The sequence below is a fragment of the Bufo bufo genome, chromosome 10 (genome assembly GCF_905171765.1).
Source record: "Bufo bufo chromosome 10, aBufBuf1.1, whole genome shotgun sequence".
NCBI classification, from domain to species: Eukaryota; Metazoa; Chordata; class Amphibia; order Anura; family Bufonidae; genus Bufo; species Bufo bufo.
Window position 1 is genome coordinate 64,017,978 of NC_053398.1, and position 23,449 is coordinate 64,041,426.

Sequence of the window (23,449 nt, forward strand, 5' to 3'; positions counted from 1 at the left end):
GGCAAGGAGCAAAGCTCCAACACCAAGCACGGCTGTAGTACAACTGCACCCAGCCAGCAAGCCACAGATTTATATCAAGCTTGCGGCACACCCAGGAAACACCTTAATCCCCCTTAGCCAGAAGATTAACCCCTTGCACACCAAACAGCAGGGAGGCACACCTTAAAGGGGAAGTGCACGTGCAAGCTACACGTTGCCCCTGGCAACCAGTCTGCACGGCAACTGCTTCACGGTCAAACACCAATATGACCGTGACACAAGGTTCAAGAACTTCAAAACAGATGTTTACAGATGGGTGTCTGTTCATTTTAGAGGAGTCTTTGGAGTGATCAAAATCCCTAACCATGCTTGGACATTGACTAGCTCCAGTAGGTGGCACTAGAGAGACTATTTTCTTACTTTTGGAAAATACCTAATTTGTGTACATCTCACATCAGAAAACATTGACAATGAATATCTTAAAGTGAATGTCGAACTTTTAAAATATAATTATTTATATTTTCATAATATATCTCTAAAGCACAGATCTGCATTTTCCTTCTACTATACTCCATATTCCCTTAACATGTCATTGAGTCAACTAATAAAATTCTGTCTGCCTGCAAATAGCATTAGGGGGAGCATAGGCGCCTAAAGCATAGTTACTTTACGTTATTTTAGTTTTGCAAGTCTCCTTAGATGTGGCTTCAAGCAATCACTAATGGATATACGGGGAACAGAATCTCTTTAACAATATAACAAAGACCCAACAGTTATAGAGGTATATTATGAAATATAATGGCCCAGAAATTTGAATATAGTATTATAAAATAGCCTTTAAAAGTGGACATTCATTGTTGTGGTCAATTGAATCACATCTATATTGACACCTTCCTCACATTATTCAGATCTCCAATCACAGGACATTTTAAAAAGGGAGTCTGTCAGCGGTTTTGACCATGCTAAACTGCTAACCGCACTAGGTAGTGGTTGGGATAAGCGGGACAAACATACCATTTGTGGAGCTTTTATTATCAAGAGTACTGTAAATATGAACCTTTATTCTTCCAGAATCTGCTCCTGCATGTGCACTGTAGGTAGAGCTGCTTCACAGACACCCTTGGCTCTGAGTGACAGCAGTAGCATCCAACCAGGACACCACTACGGCTGTCACTCAGAGCATAGCTGAGGGACTGTGGAACAGCTCAATGCAGGAGCTCCCCCTTTAGTGCATTTGCAGGATCAGAATATGGTAGAATAAAAGCTCATATTCACACTACCTCTGATAATGAAGGTTCCACAAAAGGTATGTTTGTATTGCTCTCCGCAGCCCCTACCTAGTGCAATCAACAGTTCAGCATAGTCAAAACTGTTAAGACACCCTTTAAAAGGGTTCCTCAGGAATAAATCCTTTCTATCCATGGCCAAATGTGGGACATCATCATTATGTGACCATGCCCATGCACCGCCAGATGTAAACAGTCCAGGGACCGAAACATGGACATGCAGGAGCCAATGCAGGGAGCAGGTAAATATGAATCTTCTGCGGGCATTAAAGAAAAAGGGGGAAATTTACTATTCTGAAACGTGCCTAAATTAGGCGTATTTCAGGTGCAGATGGCGGCGCAACGGCTGTCTGCAACTTCGCCCCTCTCACACCAGGTTTAAAATTGTGGGCGCGGAATGGGTCAAGCCGGTAGGCCCGTCTCATTCATCATTTTCTACGCCTGTTTTAGGCATAGAAAAAGGTCTAAATGTATGACAGTTAGGAAGCTATCTTACATTTAGAACTGGTGCTGGATGCGCCGAAGTTATGGAGAGGCCGGCCCTTCTTCATTACTTCAGCAGAACCACCGGCAGCTATGGGCCTTTATTAAAACCAGCGTCTAAAACGCCAGTCTTAATAAATGTGCCCCAAAGTCTTTATTCCTGGAAATCCCCTTTAAGCCCTGCGCTCATTCCACTTGGTAATGCCCATTTAGGGCTGAAACAATTACTCGATTGAATCGAGTAATTAGACACAAAAAATCCTCCATGCAAATTTTGTGCATCGAGGATTCGTTTGTGGCATGTGACCACGGAGCGTGAGTGAAGCGCTTGCTATTACTCACCGCTCCGTGGCCACCCGCTGGCCCGCACCGCAATTTCCTCCTGACACATCGTCAGTACATAGTGCATGCTCACGTGCACTATGTCCTGATGATGTGTGACGTGAGGACGACAGTGCAGCTCACGGAGAAGAGGATGAGCTGTGGAGCAGCACCCCTACAAGAGAGGTAAGTATTTTATTTCACTGGTGCTGGGGACATGGCTAGGAGGGGGAGATGGTGGTACTGGGGGGCAACCTGATGGCACTGGGGGGCAAGCTGATGGCACTGGAGAGAACCTGGTGGCACTGAGGGGCAGCTGATGGTCCTGGGGGATAGCTGATGGCATTGGGGGCAGCTGATGTCACTAGGGTGGAGCCTGCTGGCACTGAGGGGGGGGCAGCTGGTGGCACTGAGGGGACAGCTGGTGGCACTGAGGGGGAAGCTGGTGGCACTAAGAGGGAGCCTGATGGCATGGGGGGAACCTGAAGGCATGGGGGGGGGGGGGGCTGATGAGTTTTTATAAAGAGAAACTTTATTTTAATTAGTTTTTGTTATTAGAGTACTTGATTAATCGTTGGATTAATCAATAGAATACTCGATTACAAAAATAGTCGATAGCTGCAGCCCTATGCCCATTTTTAACCAAACCTGTAATAACTTTTGCATTTTTGACCTTCTGTTAATGGAACGGTCGTGCAGAAAATGGAGCTGTTGGGAAGTTTTGTCTATTTTGTTTCCTCCAGTTACAGGGGTGGTGGCTGCTTCCATTCGGTTGTGCACGCTTTCCACCTGTTTTTAGTTTGCTTTCTAGCCAGGTCTCTTTTTGTCGGGGTACACAGTTTAGTATAGGAACCCTTCTGAGTGAGGTTGCCTTGTTATGGCAGGTTGACTCAAACAATTTGATCAAAATTTGTGATAATATTTATAAGTATAGTATCAAGAGCATTAATGTTATTAGTGTTAAAAAATATCATGTTTGTATGGATCTTAGTGCCTGAATGGTGTTGTTTATGTTTTTTTCTTTTATTTACTCTATTAAGAGCACAATCAATAATTAAGGTGCCCATACACATTAGATAATCATTGGCCAAATACACCAATACCGGCAGTTGTCGTAGGAAATAAACGTCGGACATGTTGTATTTCAACATATCCCATTGTTTGTTCCTATAGGAAAATTATCTCCTGTCAAAGGTGTCTGGTAGGGACTTAGTCCCCTGTTCCCATTGAGAACACATGTACACTTGGACAAGCTGAACGTGCATAGTTGCCAACAGTTCAGAATTGGAAGGGACTGTCCCTAATTTTTTAGAGATAGTCCCTGCATTTTTGGGCTTCCCTGAGTCGAATGCAAACGGGGGCTATTTTTTACTGAATTTACCAGCTGTAAAATGTGTAACTGTGCATGTGTATGGAGGCAGGAGGAGTAGCTCTCTGCCGAATTAGTGTTTGGGTGTATGGCCACATTTACAGATCAATCTGCATATGTTGTGTATGTGTTCATATGTTCATACACCAGTCTTCCTTTTGTTATTATATATACTGTATCTGAATTGATAATGGCATTCATAATTGTATATATTGGACAAGCTTTACAAAGACTCCTAACCTCCATTTTAGATCTTCAATAGTTTGTATATGAGCCATGAAATGTGCTCATAATCAGTGGACAGTATATGTTTTCATAGCACCCCCTCTGCTGGTAGAATAGAGTATTGCCTTATATAAAGGTTCAGTTTTACAAGTACAAAGTGAAAAGTAACCCAGCTTTTTGCTAAGGATACACTGTATTTTACGGAATGTTTTAGACATCAGGATATTTAGTTTTGCCTTTGTGTAGCTCCCAATCCCTACAATGGGAGTTACGGTAACAACGGAGTGCCAGCCCACTGCTGTTTCTGTAAGCTCATACACCTGGGGCCAGCACTTAGTCCCATCTTAGTGAAAAGGACAATATGGGACAACTCCTTTAAATACTACCTTATAATACTTGATGGGAAAAAAATCGAAGAGACAAATTTAACTCATTTGTTGCCAGGGGTGTTTGGACGATTTCACCTCTGGTAGCCAGGACAATTTTCACAGTTTTCACATATACAAATAAAAGCTAAGTGACAAAATAAAAAAAGTCACAATAACCCCCCCATGCACATATATTTTCTGAAAGCAGAAACCTGGCACATTTTCAAAATTCCACTCAGTGTATTACACATGCCAACACCTTCATGCAACCTTGTTTCAAAGTTTTCATAAAAATTGCATAAAAGTTGATGATAGTGGGTAAAAGTGTGACCCAAGAAGAAAGTTATATGACATCTGACATCTGTACAGAGAAAAGGGCAAAAGAAATTTGAATAAAGACCAACAAAAATGATTTGTAGTCCAAAATTTGTAGAATGTAGTAATAAAAAATTTCCCCAAAGGTGTCCATAGCTTTAATTGTATCATGCTTTACTTTTTTACTTTAATATAATGTCTTGACACATGCAGCACATCCAAGTTGGATGTATTTTTCTTTAATAATGATTACTGTATATCGCATTGTTAAAACATTAAAGGGGTCTTTGTAAGTTTTTTTTTTTTGGACGCACTTTTTAGCAGAACAATTAAAATAACGGAAGTGCCGCATTTCGCACAAAATTGCCATAAATGGAGCCAAACATCCCACCAAGTCCGCCTTTTTAGCAGAATTTTTTTTATTTTTGAGAGATTCTGTGATGGAGACACAGAACGGAGCCTTTGACGCAGATGTGACCAAGCCATAAAACAATAGCAAGTTGTTCTAAATGTTAATAAAAATCTACCTACTTTTTAAATTAAAGGGGTTATCCAACCCCCTATAATGACCCCCCTCCCCAATGCCTGGGCCCCTTGTATACAATATACTTACCTACTCCCGGCACCCGCATCGCTCCGGATCCCTGCACGGCCACCATTGGGTCTCCCCGTCGCTCGGATCAAAACATCTAGCGATGCCGGGGAGCAGGTAAGTATATTGTATACGAGGGGCCAGGGCATTGGGACGGGGGGTGATTATAGGGATTCGATAACCCCTTTAAGGTCCTTCCAGTGATCACAGTGATAAAGTGTCCTTTGATGCCATGTGACCACATCAACCAAATAATGGCCACAGTTTTGATGTAGCTGTGGATGACACATGGCTGAAGTTTGACTACCTTGTTCGTCTGGCCCTCATACATGTCATCGTTACAATAATAGGATGCAGAAGGAGACCCTAATGTCAGTAACATGATAAAGCTCTGTTAACATCTCCATCAGTAGCTTCCATAGAAGTGGGTTGCACGTAATAAAAATATATTATAAAAGCCCCTAAACTTTTGATGTAGCACAATAAACTGTATAAACCGTAAAGCTCCTCGTACATTGCCCCAGCTATCCTTGCATTCATGTGACCGCTTTCTTGAATGTTCCTAACTTCACCCTTTTCTGGGCATATCTGAACGCATTCAGTGCCTGTGTGGAAGAGGATACAGAAGGGGACAGCCAAGGAAGTGGCCATGTGGGTAAATCATGTGACTGCCACCATCTGGCTTCCTATGGACACAGGGACTGTGGTTCTACACTTTTTACATAGTCCATAGATGAGAAGCTGGGGTAAGGTATGAGGAGCTTTATGGTTTATACAGCAAACCGTTTAGGGACTTTTTTTGGAATACATCTGCCAAACCTAATCCACAATTTATAGCTTCACAAGACTGATAAATGTAGTTGTGTGTATATCGTTAATTTTGTATTAAGAAAAAACTTGTGTCTTATGTATGACAAAATCATTCAAGTCTTTGAACATTAGTGATAAATGGGTTTGTTTTTAACTGGCAGGGAGATGGGAATTTCTTTGATGACCTGCATTTTTTTTTTATATAGATGGCGGAGGAGGATACCAGGGAACTTTTGCTACCCAACTGGAAAGGGAGTGGGACTATGGGTCTCACCCTTGACCAAAACGAAGAAGGAGTTTTCGTTAAACAACTAGTACAGAACTCACCAGCTGCCAAGACCGGAGTTGTTCGAGAAGGTGAGTGCTATATAGCTATATATAAAGGATGTGTTAACCCTTTTGCTCACACAGAACAGAACACTGGTTCTTTTTGAAACTCATGTTTAAGATGCATTGAAAACCTAAATTACACATATTGGGGGAGATTTAATAATCAAAATGCACCAGAACTCTGGCATAATTTTCACCAAGCAACTGGATTATGTGTTTTCTTACACCTTTATTGTTTTACAACCTATTTTTGACTTTTGACACAGGGTATGGCTTAGGGTACTTTCACAATGGCGTTGTTAGTTTCCAGCAGGCAGTTCCATTGCCGGAACTGCCTGCTGGATCCGTAAATCCGTATGCAAACGCATAGCATTTGTTTCCGGATGCGGATCCGGCTGACAAATGCATTGAAACTCCGTCTCTCCGGTGTCATCCAGAAAAAGCATTTCCAGTTTTCCGGAATACTTGGTACCGGATCCGGCATTAATACATTTCAATGGAAATTAATGCTGGATCCGGAGTGTTTCGGAATTTTGGCCGGAGAAAATACTGCAGCATGCTGCAGTATTTTCACCGGCCAAATACCGTAAGAGTGACTGAACTGAAGACATCCTGATACATACTGAACAGATTGCTCTCCATTCAGAATGCATTAGGATAAAACTGAGGAGTTTTTTTTCCGATATTGAGCCCCTGTGACGGAACTCTATGCCGGAAAACTTTAACGCAAGTTTGAAAGTATCCTTAGTTTAACCCTTTTTCTGACAGAGCTGTTTTGACATTATGCACCATTGGTAGTTAAGAAACTATCCTTAGTTTTGACATGCACAAATAAAACCTAAATTATAAAATGAAAAAAAATCATACTAATGCCCTATATCTGTAAAATGCAACTTAGCACTCTATACACAAAGACCCCTTCATGCAACTTTGCGCCAAATGTAATTTTTCATAGATCACAAAAGTTGATATTAGTGGGTAAAAGCAGAAATTTATATGGACCATACCTCTTAAAAATAAAGGTTGAACGTTAGAGAGTTAATTTCTACCACTTTGGCTTACATTTACATGCACATATTTTTATAAAATAACCACATCTAGGAAAACCAACAACTGTAAGGGATCAGCTCTTTTTCAGGGGTCATTCTCACAATTAGCTTCGCCACAGCCGGATTGCAGGTCCAAACGTGAGATTTATTTTCACAGCAACAACAAAACAGTACAAACTAAAAGCCTGCCCATCTGGGCTCTGCCTAAACATAACGTAACCCTACCTCACTTATAGCACCATTCACACACGGTACCAACATGCGGCTTTCTTAGCCAATACTCCAGCACTTCCAGGCTGTTACAAAGTCCAGTACCTTTGGGAGATTGTGGCCTACCGACCGTCGATTCCCAGACCTCATTGAGTCCCCCAAAGCTCAGGCTAACACCTAGCCCTGTGGCCCCTCAGGCAGCCTGGTTGAGACCACACTTCCAGAGCCTCTAGCAGGCCTCTGTTGCACCAAGACTCTCTCTCTGACTAACAGTCTGGGCTGGGCTCTTATCCCAGACTGATTGTGTCACCTGGTGCTGCCTCACACCTGATGACTGACAGGGAAGACACAGAAACTCCTGCAATGAATCTCCCCTAGCAGCTATGAGGCCTATCACTGCCTCACACAACCTTTTTAAAATACAGGAATTACAGTTCTTGAAAAGTAAATACACCCCCCAAAACCTATTTATTTCCTGAAAGCACACTACCTGATTATTGCAATTGCTTTGATGGACTGTTGAAAACCATGTCCACCTTCAGGTAACTTTTTGACAAACAGGATTTTTTTTTTTTTTTATTGCTTCAAAACAAGCATTAGCACCTAAAACGCAAAAGTTTCTTTGCTGGATTTATTAGTTTTTCTATCACATTATAAATAGGGATGAGCGAATCGACTTCAGATGAAACATCCAAAGTCGATTTGCATAAAACTTTGTTTCAATACTGTACGGAGCGAGTATTAGAATGTATTGGCTCCGATGAGCCAAAGTTGTAAAAAAACATTTCCCGAACTCGGGTTCAGTTCCAAGGTACCACTTGGAACCGAACCCAAATTCGGGAAATGTTTTTTTACAGTATAAATCAATTTTTTAAGTTATTATGCGAAGTCTCGCGAGACTTCACAAAGTAATAACTTCAGCTCATCGGAGCTAATACATTCTAATACTGTAGGGAGTGCTCGCTCCAGTGGGCAGCAAGTGTTTACAGCGGCATGAGCAAATGGGGAAGGTGTGTTTTTTATTTTTATTTTTTTGTTTAATTAACACAAATAGGGGGAGGTAAAGGATGTACTAATGAGCGCTCCACAATGGTAGCGCTCATTAGTAATCGTCCTTGTAGAAAAATACCAGCAATTAATTTTGCCGGTAGAAGAAAATTACCGGCATCGGCAGGGCCACTAAAATGAGATACCGGCCGGGTGGCAACCTTAGTATAATGTGATAGAAAAATAAATTAAGCCAGCAAAGAAGGCAGTATGGAGAATCACAATACATAAGTACCTTGTATTAACTTTTTCTACATGATAAATGCCATTTGCTGAAGTGAGACAGCCCTTTAAGGGAAAGGTGTTTATTCTCCTAATCAATTTTGACAAAAGATAAAGCATTTAAAGGAGACAATATGGACAATTGCAATACATTAGTAAGTGCCTTGTATTCACTTGTTCTACATGATAAATGCCATAAATGTCATGGTTGTGGGTTGAATGGAAAGCATTTTAAACAGCATTGTGTAAATGCATTCTAAGTGACACTTCAATTAAAAACTGTATGAGATCTGTCAACATTTCAAAATCAGAGTGATAACACACTCTAAAGAAAAAATGTGGGGGATTCAGTCAGCACAACCCTATATGCAGGTGCACATCGCTATGGCGAAATACATATACAAAGAAAAGAACACAAATGCAATAGCACTCTGCAACCAGCACTCCGCCCTGCCTCCATGCTGGATGTTGAATGAGGCATTGGTGTACATTTTGGCCAAAGTGTAATAAGCCACTCACCACGTCAAGGTCACCTCTATGAGTGGTCCCTAACACTAGTTCCTACCTGTTTATGGGCCATGACAGCCACACAAAGTCCAGGGAGCGCAGGTACAGCATGAACGCCAGGCACACTCTGCTTTTAACCCCGTCCGGTGCCGTTACAGCTTTCATCGGATCCAGGGATGCAAGTACCAACATGCATGCTGAGCCCACTATATACTTCTCCTGGAGCCAAATGGCTACTGGTAGGCCCTGTAGAAGTAGACTCAGTTTTATACTGACTTTAAAACCAGCCTCCAGGAGTTGGGGTTAAAAGCAGAGTGTGCCTGGCGTTCATGCTGTACCTGCGCTCCCTGGACCTTGTGTGGCTGTCATGGCCCATAAACAGGTAGGAACTAGTGTTAGGGACCACTCATAGAGGCGACCTTGACGTGGTGAGTGGCTTATTACGCTTTGGCCAAAATGTACACCAATGCCTCATTCAACATCCAGCATGGAGGCAGGGCGGAGTGCTGGTTGCAGAGTGCTATTGCATTTGTGTTCTTTTCTTGATAACACACTCTGCCTGTGGAATATTAACTAAATATAAGAGGACTGGAAGAGGAAACCTTCTCTGTAATTGATTTATTGTATCTATGTTTAGGTGACCAGATTGTAGGTGCGACTGTGTACTTTGACAACATGTCATCAGAGGATATTGAAAAGCTACTGGCAAATGTAGGGCAGCACACCGTCGGCCTCAAACTACAGAGAAAGGGGGATCGATCCCCTCAGCCTGGTGTGACCTATTCACATGACGTCTTCAGCTTGAAAAGTCCTGATGTTGTTCTGGTGAGTCATCCCTGAACATTGATAAGCAGAAATAATTGTATTAATTATGAAGTGTTATTTAAATGGGTGTTATAACTCATTGTAAGTGCATGTGATAAAGGAAATACCAAATATTAAGAATATAAAGTTAAAGAAATAAAACAGCTTCTTTCACTGGTTCCATGTTATTGCTACCCAATGCTTTACAAGCTAGAAAATTGAACTCTCTACTCCTTAACAGCCAAACAGCTCCGGATGTATATAAAAAAAGCAATTTCTTTTTAGTCAACGCCTTCTATAACTTTGTGTTTCATGAATGTCTTATGGCAGCACAGTCAAAATGCGTTAAAGCCACATAAGGCCTAAGTAGACAAAGACAGGTTAATAAGCAGTAATGATCAATCAATTAACCAATCACTATAGCCCCTATAATGCTAGATCATGATGGAGACAAGGTCCTACTGCATTTCGCCTTTTACCGACAATTCTCCAGCACTCTCCAAGCCTTCAGGCTCCCGGTCTGTTTATTGCCTCCCTTCTTTGACAGTTAGGTGCGCTACAGCGAGTCAGCAATACGGTGTGGAGTCACTCGCTGGTGCTCAGGTTGCATACTGTGCTGTGTTTCAGTCCCTCTGCCTGAAGGCAATTCAAGATGGTGCTTTCCCTCTTAAGTGTCCCAGCCACTGCGTCTTTTGATTGCAAGGAGAACGTTTACCTCTGGTTTCATCTCCTTACTTGATAGGCTGCTCCTCCCCTGGATTTAGGGTATGCAGCACCTCTCTCTCATGCATCCACCACCTGGCTGAGGGGTGCTGAATGAGTGGTGCATCCGCAGAGATTGTCTACACATCACTGGAGTACTACTCTCTCTTTATTGAAATACTGGGTGCATTTCTCCAGAATAGCTCATGGCCAGCCTTCCCCCTATGGGAATGATAGGGAAACCTTCTCAGGGAGATGGCAGATACTGCACTGGCTGATTCAGTGCCTGCTTGCCCTCAGGCGGTAGGTTGGGAAGCCTCGCAATCCCCTAACCTGCCCTTGGTTCCTGTGCCTCCAGGCAGGGGGAAAGGATTGAGCACCCAGACTCCAGGTCAGTGCATGCCTCAAAACTGTCTTTACTCTGAACAAGCCAGGAAGGATCAGCCATTAGAGCATCTGACTCTATTCTGAGGAACAAGGGTTCAGATTCATGTTCGGTTCTTTCATTCACTGTGTGCTACCTGGTGTTGGGATGGTGATTTTCACCTTTTTAGTTCAATTTGCTGTATACACCTAGCAATAGGCAGCCTCTCAGTCCTGAATAGGTCCAGTCTGCCTTATGTTTAAAGCTAAGCAGAGCTTAGGGTCTGGTCTGGATGGGAGACCTTCTATTCAGCAGGTGCTTTCCTAATGAAAGGAAGCAGAAGGGAATGAGGGAGCCCAGCACCCATATCTGCATGTAGGGCCAGCAGCGCAGGCATGGAGCGCTGGGCTAACATTCACTTCCCCCAATACAATATACACCCCATGAAACAGATGCCACAAAAGCCTACATAAGAAGTTTTTGGATGTCTCCTTTAATTCACCAAAGGCTGAAGTGGTGGCTAAAACTCAGGCATCTGCTATGGAGCAACTTCCTGATTCCCCAGCCTCAGAAAAGTCCTCACTGCGTATTCCTCTGCCTGAGACTTGGGTACGCATGGTGACAGATTGTGGGTCCACAAAATATGGCATAATCAGAAGAGGTTTTCATCCAACTGGAAAGATCTCAAAGGGCTGTCAGACTGGCCTTAGCTCACTTTTAAGCTTCCTTTACTAAATGGTTTATATCAATAAACAGCTGCAAGGAGCTTTATCCAGAGCTATAATCTTCTCTTTGATAATGAAGTTAAAAAAACTGACTATTTCTCAATCCGCTGCGAGGAGAAGCGTGTATCTACATATATATATATATATATATATATATATATATATATACAGTACAGACCAAAAGTTTGGACACACCTTCTCATTCAAAGAGTTTTCTTTATTTTCATGACTATTAAGGCATCAAAACTATGAATTAACACATGTGGAATTATATACATAACAAACAAGTGTGAAACAACTGAAAATATGTCATATTCTAGGTTCTTCAAAGTAGCCAACTTTTGCTTTGATTACTGCTTTGCACACTCTTGGCATCTCTTGATGAGCTTCAAGAGGTAGTCCCCTAAAATGGTCTTCCAACAGTCTTGAAGGAGTTCCCAGAGATGCTTAGCACTTGTTGGCCCTTTTGCCTTCACTCTGCGGTCCAGCTCACCCCAAACCATCTCGATAGGGTTCAGGTCCGGTGACTGTGGAGGCCAGGTCATCTGGCGCAGCACCCCATCACTCTCCTTCATGGTCAAATAGCCCTTACTTTCAAAAGTTTTCCCAATTTTTCGGCTGACTGACTGACCTTCATTTCTTAAAGTAATGATGGCCACTCGTTTTTCTTTACTTAGCTGCTTTTTTCTTGCCATAATACAAATTCTAACAGTCTATTCAGTAGGACTATCCGCTGTGTATCCATCTGACTTCTCCTCAACGCAACTGATGATCCCAACTCCATTTATAAGGCAAGAAATCCCACTTATTAAACCTGACAGGGCACACCTGTGAAGTGAAAACCATTTCAGGGGACTACCTCTTGAAGCTCATCAAGGGAATGCCAAGAGTGTGCAAAGCAGTAATCAAAGCAAAAGGTGGCTACTTTGAAGAACCTAGAATATGACATATTTTCAGTTGTTTCACACTTGTTTGTTATGTATATAATTCCACATGTGTTAATTCATAGTTTTGATGCCTTCAGTGTGAATCTACAATTTTCATAGTCATGAAAATAAAGAAAACTCTTTGAATGAGAAGGTGTGTCCAAACTTTTGGTCTGTACTGTATATATATATATATATAGACAATAAAAATCTGCAGCACTCCTTGAAAGATGAAAAAATTTGTTGTTTATTCACACATATCAAGTGACAAAGTTTCGGTTCTCTCACAGAACCTTTTTCAAGTCAGGTGAAACATAAAGTGCAATAGTGCTAGTATATATACATAGTATAATCATTACCAATTAATTGATCAACCTATAAAAAACGTGCACTCCCCTTTAAAGGAATGTTAAATTTCATTCATTCCCATACCACATCTCAATGTGAACAGGGACGAAAAAACGCCCCACACATATTCCATAACAATCCATGAATTGTTACCCCTGTCCAATGCGCATGTGTCAACCCTTATCCCTCCTATTGGGCGGTACATAACTGCTGCACGTCACCAGAGGCGGAGATCAAACTGCCGCAACATCAGGTGTCCGTGTAGTGTCGGCGCATCCAGCACGCATCAGCGTGCTCGTGGACCTATCATCACCGCTACTCGCCGTGCTTCATTGGCCATTTCCACCATTTTGTCTAAGAGCAATCTTTTGGGCAATATATATATATATATATATATTTTAGATATCCTCCTTATTTCACCATATTTGTATACAGCCGATCTAGAACCCAGCAAATCGGCTTCCTTGTTATTCACTTATATCACACAGCAATACAAAGAATCACATTGTGGCATTATTTATAGAACTGTAATTGTACGTAACATCCACTGGATCCACCTAATACAGCATTCTGGATATACATAGCCATGAGGAATAGAGGATAGGGCACTAGCCCAACATCCCCCCAGTTACCCTAAACTCAACATTTAAACCTTTGGGCTTCAATGTATCTAAACGGAAAATCCATCTGAGCTCATTTTTCTTTAGTATCATTAACCTATCACCACCTCTTTCCAGCGGCTTTACATGGTCTAAGATCATAAATTTTAATTCATTTTCTCTACGATTTTTTTTCCACAAAGTGTTTTGACACCGGTCGGTCTTTTCTTTTATTTCTGATGGATTGTCTGTGATTGTTTAACCTGGTTTTCAGGTCACATGTAGTTTTGCCTACGTAGCACGTAGAGCATTTTACACGGACACCATAATACATACACTCATCTAAAGAATTATTAGGAACACCTGTTCTATTTCTCATTAATGCCATTATCTAGTCAACCAATCACATGGCAGTTGCTTCAATGCATTTAGGGGTGTGGTCCTGGTCAAGACAATCTCCTGAACTCCAAACTGAATGTCCGAATGGGAAAGAAAGGTGATTTAAGCAATTTTGAGCGTGGCATGGTTGTTGGTGCCAGACGGGCCGGTCTGAGTATTTCACAATCTGCTCAGTTACTGGGATTTTCACGAACAACCATTTCTAGGGTTTACAAAGAATGGTGTGAAAAGGGAAAAACATCCAGTATGCGGCAGTCCTGTGGGCAAAAATGCCTTGTGGATGCTAGAGGTCAGAGGAGAATGGGCCGACTGATTCAAGCTGATAGAAGAGCAACGTTGACTGAAATAACCACTCGTTACAACCGAGGTATGCAGCAAAGCATTTGTGAAGCCACAACACGCACAACCTTGAGGCGGATGGGCTACAACAGCAGAAGACCCCACCGGGTACCACTCATCTCCACTACAAATAGGAAAAGGAGGCTACAATTTGCACGAGCTCACCAAAATTGGACTGTTGAAGACTGGAAAAATGTTGCCTGGTCTGATGAGTCTCGATTTCTGTTGAGACATTCAAATGGTAGAGTCCGAATTTGGCGTAAACAGAAAGAGAACATGTATCCATCCTCTGATGGCTACTTCCAGCAGGATAATGCACCATGTCACAAAGCTCGAATCATTTCAAATTGGTTTCTTGAACATGACAATGAGTTCACTGTACTAAAATGGCCCCCACAGTCACCAGATCTCAACCCAATAGAGCATCTTTGGGATGTGGTGGAACGGGAGCTTCGTGCCCTGGATGTGCATCCCTCAAATCTCCATCAACTGCAAGATGCTATCCTATCAATATGGGCTAACATTTCTAAAGAATGCTATCAGCACCTTGTTGAATCAATGCCACGTAGAATTAAGGCAGTTCTGAAGGCAAAAGGGGGTCCAACACCGTATTAGTATGGTGTTCCAATAATTCTTTAGGTGAGTGTATATATATTGCCCAAAAGATTGCTCTTAGACAAAATGGTGGAAATGGCCAATGAAGCACGGCGAGTAGCGGTGATGATAGGTCCGCGAGCACGCTGATGCGCGCTGGACGCGCCGACACTACATGGACACCTGAGACAAAATGAGTGGATTGATGGATGTTGCGGCAGTTTGGTCTCGGCCTCTGGTGACGTGCAGCAGTTATGTACCGCCCAATAGGAGGGATAAGGGTTGACACATGCGCATTGGACAGGGGTAGACGCACTCAATTAGCTTGAACCACCGCGAGTTAAGAAGCAAGTTTTATCCTCCTTGTTCGCTACATACAGCTTCAATCTCCCAGCAAGGTACATTTTAATGTTTTTAATGCACTGTGCACTTTAATACACGCACTATGATTATGTGAAAGTTTCTAATTAAAATCACTGTCAGGATTCATGGATTGTTATGGAATATGTGTGGGGCGTTTTTTTGTCCCCGTTCACATTGAGATGTAGTATGGAAATGAATGAATTGTAACATTCCTTTAAGGCCTCATGCACACGACCGTATTTTTTCACGGTCCGCAAAACGGGGTTCCGTTGGTCCGTGATCCGTGACCGTTTTTTCGTCCGTGGGTCTTCCTTGATTTTTGGAGGATCCACGGACGGTGTCCGCCTGGCCGTGCGGAGCCAAACGGATCCGTCCTGAATTACAATGCAAGTCAATGGGGACTGATCCGTTTGACGTTGACACAATATGGTGCAATTTCAAACGGATCCGTCCCCCATTGTCTTTCAATGTAAAGTCAGGAGTTAATATACCATAGGATCAGAGTTTTCTCCAATTCGATGGTATATTTTAACTTGAAGGGTCCCCATCACCATGGGAACGCCTCTATGTTAGAATATACCATCAGATTTGAGTTACATCGTGAAACTCATATCCGACAGTATGTTCTAACACAGAGGCGTTCCCATAGTGATGGGGACGCTTCTAGTTAACATATACTACGAACTGTGTACATGACTGCCCCCTGCTGCCTGGCAGCACCCGATCTTTTACAGGGGGCTGTGATCAGCACAATTAACCCTTCAGGTGCCGTGTGTATCATAGCCCCCTGTAAGAGATCAGGGGCTGCCAGGCAGCAGGGGGCAGACCCCCCTCCCTCCCCAGTTTGAATATCATTGGTGGCCAGTGTGCGGCCCCCCCCTCTCTATTGTAATATCATTGGTGGCCAGTGTGCGGCCTCCGTCGGCCCCCCTCCCTCCCTTTATTGTAATATCATTGGTGGCCAGCGTGCGCCCCCCCCTCTATTGTAATATCATTGGTGGCCAGTGTGCGGCCTCCCCCCCTCTATTGTAATATCATTGGTGGCCAGTGTGCGGCCTCCCCTCCCTCCCTCTATTGTAATATCATTGGTGGCCAGTGTGCAGCCTCCGTCGCCCCCCCCCCCCCCTCTATTGTAATATCATTGGTGGCCAGTGTGCGGCCTCCCCTCTCCCCCCCCCCGCCCGATCATTGGTGGCAGCGGAGAGTTCCGATCGGAGTCCCAGTTTAATCGCTGGGCCTCCGATCGGTAACCATGGCAACCAGGACGCTACTGCAGGCCTGGTTGCCATGGTTACTTAGCAATATTACAATATTGGAAGCATCATACTTACCTGCTGCGCTGTCTGTGACCGGCCGGGAGCTCCTCCTACTGGTAAGTGACAGGTCTGTGCGGCGCATTGCTTAATGATCTGGCACTTACCAGTAGGAGGAGCTCCCGGCCGGTCACAGACAGCGCAGCAGGTAAGTATGATGCTTCTAATATTGTAATATTGCTAAGCAACCATGGCAACCAGGCCTGCAGTAGTGTCCTGGTTGCCATGGTTACCGATCGGAGCCCCAGAGCGATTAAACTGGGACTTCGATCGGAATCTCCGCTGCCACCAATGATCGGGGGGGGGGGGGGGCCGCACACTGGCCACCAATGATATTACAATAGAGGGAGGGGGGGGCCGCACGCTAGCCACCAATGATATTACAATAAAGGGAGGGAGGGGGGGCCGACGGAGGCCGCACACTGGCCACCAATGATATTACAATAGAGGGAGGAGGGCCGCACTGGCCACCAATTAAAACTGGGGAGGGAGGGGGGTCTGCCCCCTGCTGCCTGGCAGCCCCTGATCTCTTATAGGGGGCTATGATATGCACAATTAACCCCTCAGGTGCAGCACTGTAAGAGATCGGGTGCTGCCAGGCAGCAGGGGGCAGTCATTTACACAGTTCGTAGTATATTCTAACTAGAAGCGTCCCCATCACTATGGGAACGCCTCTGTGTTAGAATATACTGTCGGATATGAGTTTTCACGAAGTGAAAACTCATCTCTGAAAAAGCTTTTATGCAGACGGATCTTCGGATCCGTCTGTATGAAAGTAACCTACGGCCACGGATCACGGACGCGGATGCCAATCTTGTGTGCATCCGTGTTCTTTCACGGACCCATCGACTTGAATGGGTCCGTGAACCGTTGTCCGTCAAAAAAATAGGACAGGTCCTATTTTTTGGACGGACAGGAAACACGGATCACGGATGCGGCTGCAAAACGGTGCATTTTCTGATTTTTCCACGGACCCATTGAAAGTCAATGGGTCCGCGAAAAAAAACTGAAAACTGCACAACGGCCAAGGATGCACACAACAGTCGTGTGCATGAGGCCTAAAGGGGATTGCACGTTTTTTATAGGTTGATCAATTAATTGGTAATGATTATACTATGTATATATACTAGCACTATTGCACTTTATGTTTCACTTGACTTGAAAAAGGTTCTGTGAGAGAACCGAAACTTTGTCACTTGATATGTGTGAATAAACAACAATTTTTTTCATCTTTCAAGGAGTGCTGCGGATTTTTATTGTCTATTCACCGTCCTTAATCGAGGGATTACCGCGGGCACCCTCAATCTTAAACTTCAAGGGAGTGCTGCCAGACCTTTTTATATGGATATACAGTACAGACCAAAAGTTTGGACACACCTTCTCATTCAAAGAGTTTACACATGTGAAATTATATACATAACAAACAAGTGGGAAACAACTGAAAATATGTCATATTCTAGGTTCTTCAAAGTAGCCACCTTTTGCTTTGATTACTGCTTTGCACACTCTTGGCATCTCTTGATGAGCTTCAAGAGGTAGTCCCCTGAAATGGTTTTCACTTCACAGGTGTGCCCTGTCAGGTTTAATAAGTGGGATTTCTTGCCTTATAAATGGGGTTGGGACCATCAGTTGCGTTGAGGGGAAGTCAGGTGGATACACAGCTGATAGTCCTACTGAATAGACTGTTAGAATTTGTATTATGGCAAGAAAAAAGCAGCTAAGTAAAGAAAAACGAGTGGCCATCATTACTTTAACCCCTTAAGGACACATGACGTACCGGTACGGCATGTTTCCCGAGTCCTTAAGGACACATGACGTACCGGTACGTCATGGCTTTAAATAGCGATGCCGGCGCCACGGGGGTTAATCGGAACGGGATGCCGGCTGAAATCATTCAGCCGGCATCCTGTAACAATGCAGGGGGGGGTCATTTGACCCCCCCGCATCGACGATCGCAGAAAACCGCAGGTCAATTCAGACCTGCGGTTTTCTGCGTTTCCGGTCCATTCGGGTGTCCTGTGACCCGATGAACCGGAAAAAGACTGCGATCGGTGGCGTAATTATACACCACCTATCGCAGTCCGAGGATTTGGAGAGGCGGTGCTGGCCCTGGTGCTGAATGCCGCTGTCCAGGGTGCTGATTGGTGCAGGGGAGAGAGGCGCGAGATTCAAACTTCCTGCGCTCCTCTCTCCCCTCCTCTTCCTGTCCAGCACCCTGACCGTGCAGCATCGTCCAGCACCAGCTCCTGTGTCCCCCTAATCGCCATCCATCACCCTCCTGCACCCATCGCCATCCAGGTAGGTTAGGGTCAGTGAGGGAGAGGCACCGTTAGGCAGGGAAAGAAGGGAAAAGTTAGAAAAAAAAAAAAAAAAAAAAAAAGCACATTTATTCTAAACTTTTTTGTTTCAGCTTTCAGACCCCAGACCCCCCCTGCCACTTGCCCCCCCGCATCCCCCCCACCACCAGCCCCCCCAATCCACCCACCAACCCCCCCCCCCCCCACCAGACCCTTCCCCCACCACCACTTTTTTTTTTTTCTGCGTGCGCTGACTGTCCGGCACTCTTAGCGTCCGGCCACTGTTAGCGCATCGCCCGCCCCACCACCCCACCGACCGCTGATCAGCGTTGAACCGCTGATCAGCAAGTTTGAACTTTTTTTTTTTTTTTTTCCTAACATTTGCCCATTTTTTTTGCCTGGACTTTTTAGTACGTGAACACCCGTGCCCCCACACACACGCACATAGAATAAAGGTTTACACGCACGCACATACACACGCACACACACACACCCATGGCCCACCGGATGTTCTCGGTGGAGGAGGCATACGCCCAGATTGCCTCCGACTCCGAGAGCCCCAGTGAGGATGAGGATGACCCCACGTTCCTTTTGTCATCCGCATCCTCCTCATCATCATCGGATGACGATGAGCCACCAAGGCAGCGGAGACGCCGCCAGGCGGAGCCAGGGGCCCCACATGCTAGGGATCCTGTGGCCCACCCTAGTACGAGCCGCCCTGGGGTTCGTACTGGTTTCCCGGCCCACCAAATAAGCCCACCGGAGCCCCCTGCCGATGAACTTAGCTGGTGTCCCCCAGTGGACTTTGAGCCCGAGATTCCGGATTTTGTGGGGTTTACTGAAATGGACTTTTTTAGTTTTTTTTTCAGTAACCCACTGGTGAATCTGATGGTGGAGCAGACGAATCTGTACGCCCAACAGTTCGTCGCTCAAAACCCGGGCTCATTTTTGGCTAGACCCGGTGGCTGGATGCCGGTCAGTGCAGCCGAGATGAGGACATTTTGGGGCCTCGTGCTGCATATGGGTCTAGTGCAAAAACCCAGTGTCAGGCAATACTGGAGTGGGGACATACTCTACCAGACCCCACTGTACAGTACGGCCATGACACGCTCCCGGTTTGAGGCCATCCGGAAATGTCTGCATTATTCCGATAATGCAGCATGTCCCCCCCGAAGTGATCCTGCCTATGACCGGCTGTACAAGATACGGCCGGTCATCAATCACTTTGGGGCCAAATTCATGGAGGCCTACGTACCTGGAAGGGAGGTTGCGGTTGATGAGTCTCTCGTTGCGTTCAAGGGGAGACTCAGTTTCCGCCAATACATTCCCACAAAGTGGGCGAGGTATGGCGTGAAGCTATACAAAATTTGTGAGAGTACCTCAGGGTACACTTACAAATTTCGTGTGTACGAGGGGCGAGATTCCCGGATTCAACCACCAGAATGTCCCCCCACTCTGGGTGTTACCGGGAAACTCGTGTGGGACCTTATGTACCCACTGCTGGATAAGGGTTACCACTTGTACGTGGACAACTTTTATACCAGCATTCCCTTGTTCAGGTCCCTTGCCGCCAGATCCACGTTCGCTTGTGGGACCGTGCGGAAAAATCAACGCGGCCTCCCTGCCCACCCCCTCCAGGTACCCATCCCCAGGGGTGAGACCCGTGCCCTTACCAGTGGAAGCCTGTTGCTGGTCAGGTATAAGGACAAGAGGGATGTCCTTATGCTGTCCACAATCCACGGTAACAGCACCACCCCCGTCTCTGTGCGAGGTACCGCGGCAACGGTCCTCAAGCCCGATTGTATCGTCGCCTACAATCGGTATATGGGAGGAGTTGATCTCTCTGATCAAGTCCTCAAGCCATATAATGCCATGCGCAAAACCCGGGCATGGTACAAAAAAGTTGCGGTCTACTTGGTACAGGTTGCCATGTACAACTCTTTTGTACTATCCCGAAGCGCTGGCAGCACAGGGACATTCCTCCAGTTCTATGAGGCAGTCCTCAAAGACCTGATCTTTTCGGACCGGGAAAGAGCAGGCCGGAGTACCTCGGGAACTGGAGGCGCCCGGATCGTCCCTGGCCAACACTTTCCAGGTGTGGTCCCCCATACTGGAAAGAAGGGACGAACCCAAAAAAGATGCAGAGTGTGTCACAAGAGGGGGATACGGAAGGACACCACCACTCAGTGTGACACGTGCCCCGATCATCCGGGCCTCTGCATTATCGATTGCTTCAGGGAGTACTAAATTTTTATAATCCCCAACAGTCCACTAGAGAACATAAAAAACTATGTCTCTCAGACTTTGGAGACACAGAAACAATTTTTCTTTCCCCAAAAAATATTAGTTTTAGTGCAGGCATCCTCAAACTGCGGCCCTCCAGATGTTGTAAAACTATAACTCCCAGCATGCCCAGACAACCTACAGCCATCAGCAGGGCATGGTGGGAATTGTAGTTTTACAACATCTGGAGGGCCGCAGTTTTAGAATGCCTGCTTAGTGTCTCCAAAGTCTGAGAGCCATACATATTGGGCATCGTCGCGTGCGTAAAAGTCGTCGCTATAAAAATTACTTTTGACCAAACGCCTCGGATGAACGGTGTTAAAAATATAAAATAAAAACGGTGCCAAAACACCTATTTTTGGGCAAAATTTCAATTTGAATCCATTTTGCCGGTAATAAAGCAAGGGTTAACAGCCAAACAAAACTAAATATTTATTGCCCCGATTCTGTAGTTTGCAGAAACACCCCATATGTGGTCGTAAATGGCTATATAGCCGCACGGCAGGGCATAGAACGAAGGGAACTCCATATGGTTTCTGGAAGGCAGATTTTGATGGACAGTTTTTTTTTTGACACCATGTCCCATTAGAAGCCCCCCCTGATGTAGCCTAGACTAGAAACTCCAAAAAAGTGACCCCATCTAAGAAACTACACCCCTCAAGGTATTCAAAAGTTACTTTACAAACTATGTTAACCCTTTAGGTGTTCCACAAAACTAAATAGCGAATGTAGAAACAATTTTAGAATTTAATTTTTTTGTTACATTGCCTCAAAAAGAGTAATATAGAGCAACCAAAAATCAAATTTACCCCTAAAATAGTCCCAAAACAACAACCACCTTATCCCGTAGTTTCCTAGATGGGGTCACTTTTATGGAGTTTCTACTCTAGGGGTGCATCAGGGGGCTTGAAAGGGTACATGGTGTAAATAAACCAGTCCAGCAAAATCTGCCTTCCAAAAACCATATGGCGTTCCCCTTCTTCTATGTCCTGCCGTTTAGCCAAATAGTAGTTTACGACCACATATGGGGTGTTTCTGCAAACTACAGAATCAGGGCAACCCATTTTGAGTGTTGTTTGGCAGTTAACCCTTGTTTTACTCCTGGAAAAAATTGATTATATTGGAAAATTTTCCAAAAAATAGAAATTTCAAAATTGTTTCTCCATCTGCCATTAACTCTTGTGGAACACCTAAAGGGTTAACAAAGTTTGTAAACCCAGTTTTGAATACCTTGAGGGGTGTACTTTCTTAGATGGAGTCACTTTTTTGAAATTTCTATTCTAGGGGTGCAACAGGGGGCTTCAAATGGGACATGGTATAAACAAAACCAGTCCTGCCAAATCTGCCTTCCAAAACCCATATGGTGTTCCCCTCCTTCTATGTGCTACCGTTCGGCCAAACAGTAGTTTACGACCACATATGGGGTGTTTTTGCAAACTACAGAATCAGGGCAACCCATTTTGAGTGTTGTTTGGCAGTTAACCCTTGTTTTACTCCTGGAAAAAATTGATTATATTGGAAAATTTTCCAAAAAATAGAAATTTCAAAATTGTTTCTCCATCTGCCATTAACTCTTGTGGAACACCTAAAGGGTTAACAAAGTTTGTAAACCCAGTTTTGAATACCTTGAGGGGTGTACTTTCTTAGATGGAGTCACTTTTTTGAAATTTCTATTCTAGGGGTGCAACAGGGGGCTTCAAATGGGACATGGTATAAACAAAACCAGTCCTGCCAAATCTGCCTTCCAAAACCCATATGGTGTTCCCCTCCTTCTATGTGCTACCGTTCGGCCAAACAGTAGTTTACGACCACATATGGGGTGTTTTTGCAAACTACAGAATCAGGGCAACCCATTTTGAGTGTTGTTTGGCAGTTAACCCTTGTTTTACTCCTGGAAAAAATGGATTATATTGGAAAATTTTCCAAAAAATAGAAATTTCGAAATTGTTTCTCCATCTGCCATTAACTCTTGTGGAACACCTAAAGGGTTAACAAAGTTTGTAAACCCAGTTTTGAATACCTTGAGGGGTGTACTTTCTTAGATGGAGTCACTTTTTTGAAATTTCTATTCTAGGGGTGCAACAGGGGGCTTCAAATGGGACATGGTATAAACAAAACCAGTCCTGCCAAATCTGCCTTCCAAAACCCATATGGTGTTCCCCTCCTTCTATGTGCTACCGTTCGGCCAAACAGTAGTTTACGACCACATATGGGGTGTTTTTGCAAACTACAGAATCAGGGCAACCCATTTTGAGTGTTGTTTGGCAGTTAACCCTTGTT

General features: G+C 44.4%; 1 protein-coding gene across 3 annotated transcripts in view; it reads left to right on the plus strand.

Annotated features, from left to right (window-relative positions):
• The window catches only part of AHNAK (AHNAK nucleoprotein), a 79,449-nt gene that overhangs the window by 30,921 nt on the left and 25,079 nt on the right, over nt 1-23,449 (plus strand). For all 3 annotated transcript variants that reach the window (XM_040410592.1, XM_040410594.1, XM_040410593.1), the window contains exons 3-4: nt 5,955-6,105; nt 9,751-9,938. In XM_040410592.1, coding sequence (XP_040266526.1) covers nt 5,955-6,105; nt 9,751-9,938 — 339 coding nt within the window. The remainder of the gene's footprint in view (nt 1-5,954; nt 6,106-9,750; nt 9,939-23,449) is intronic.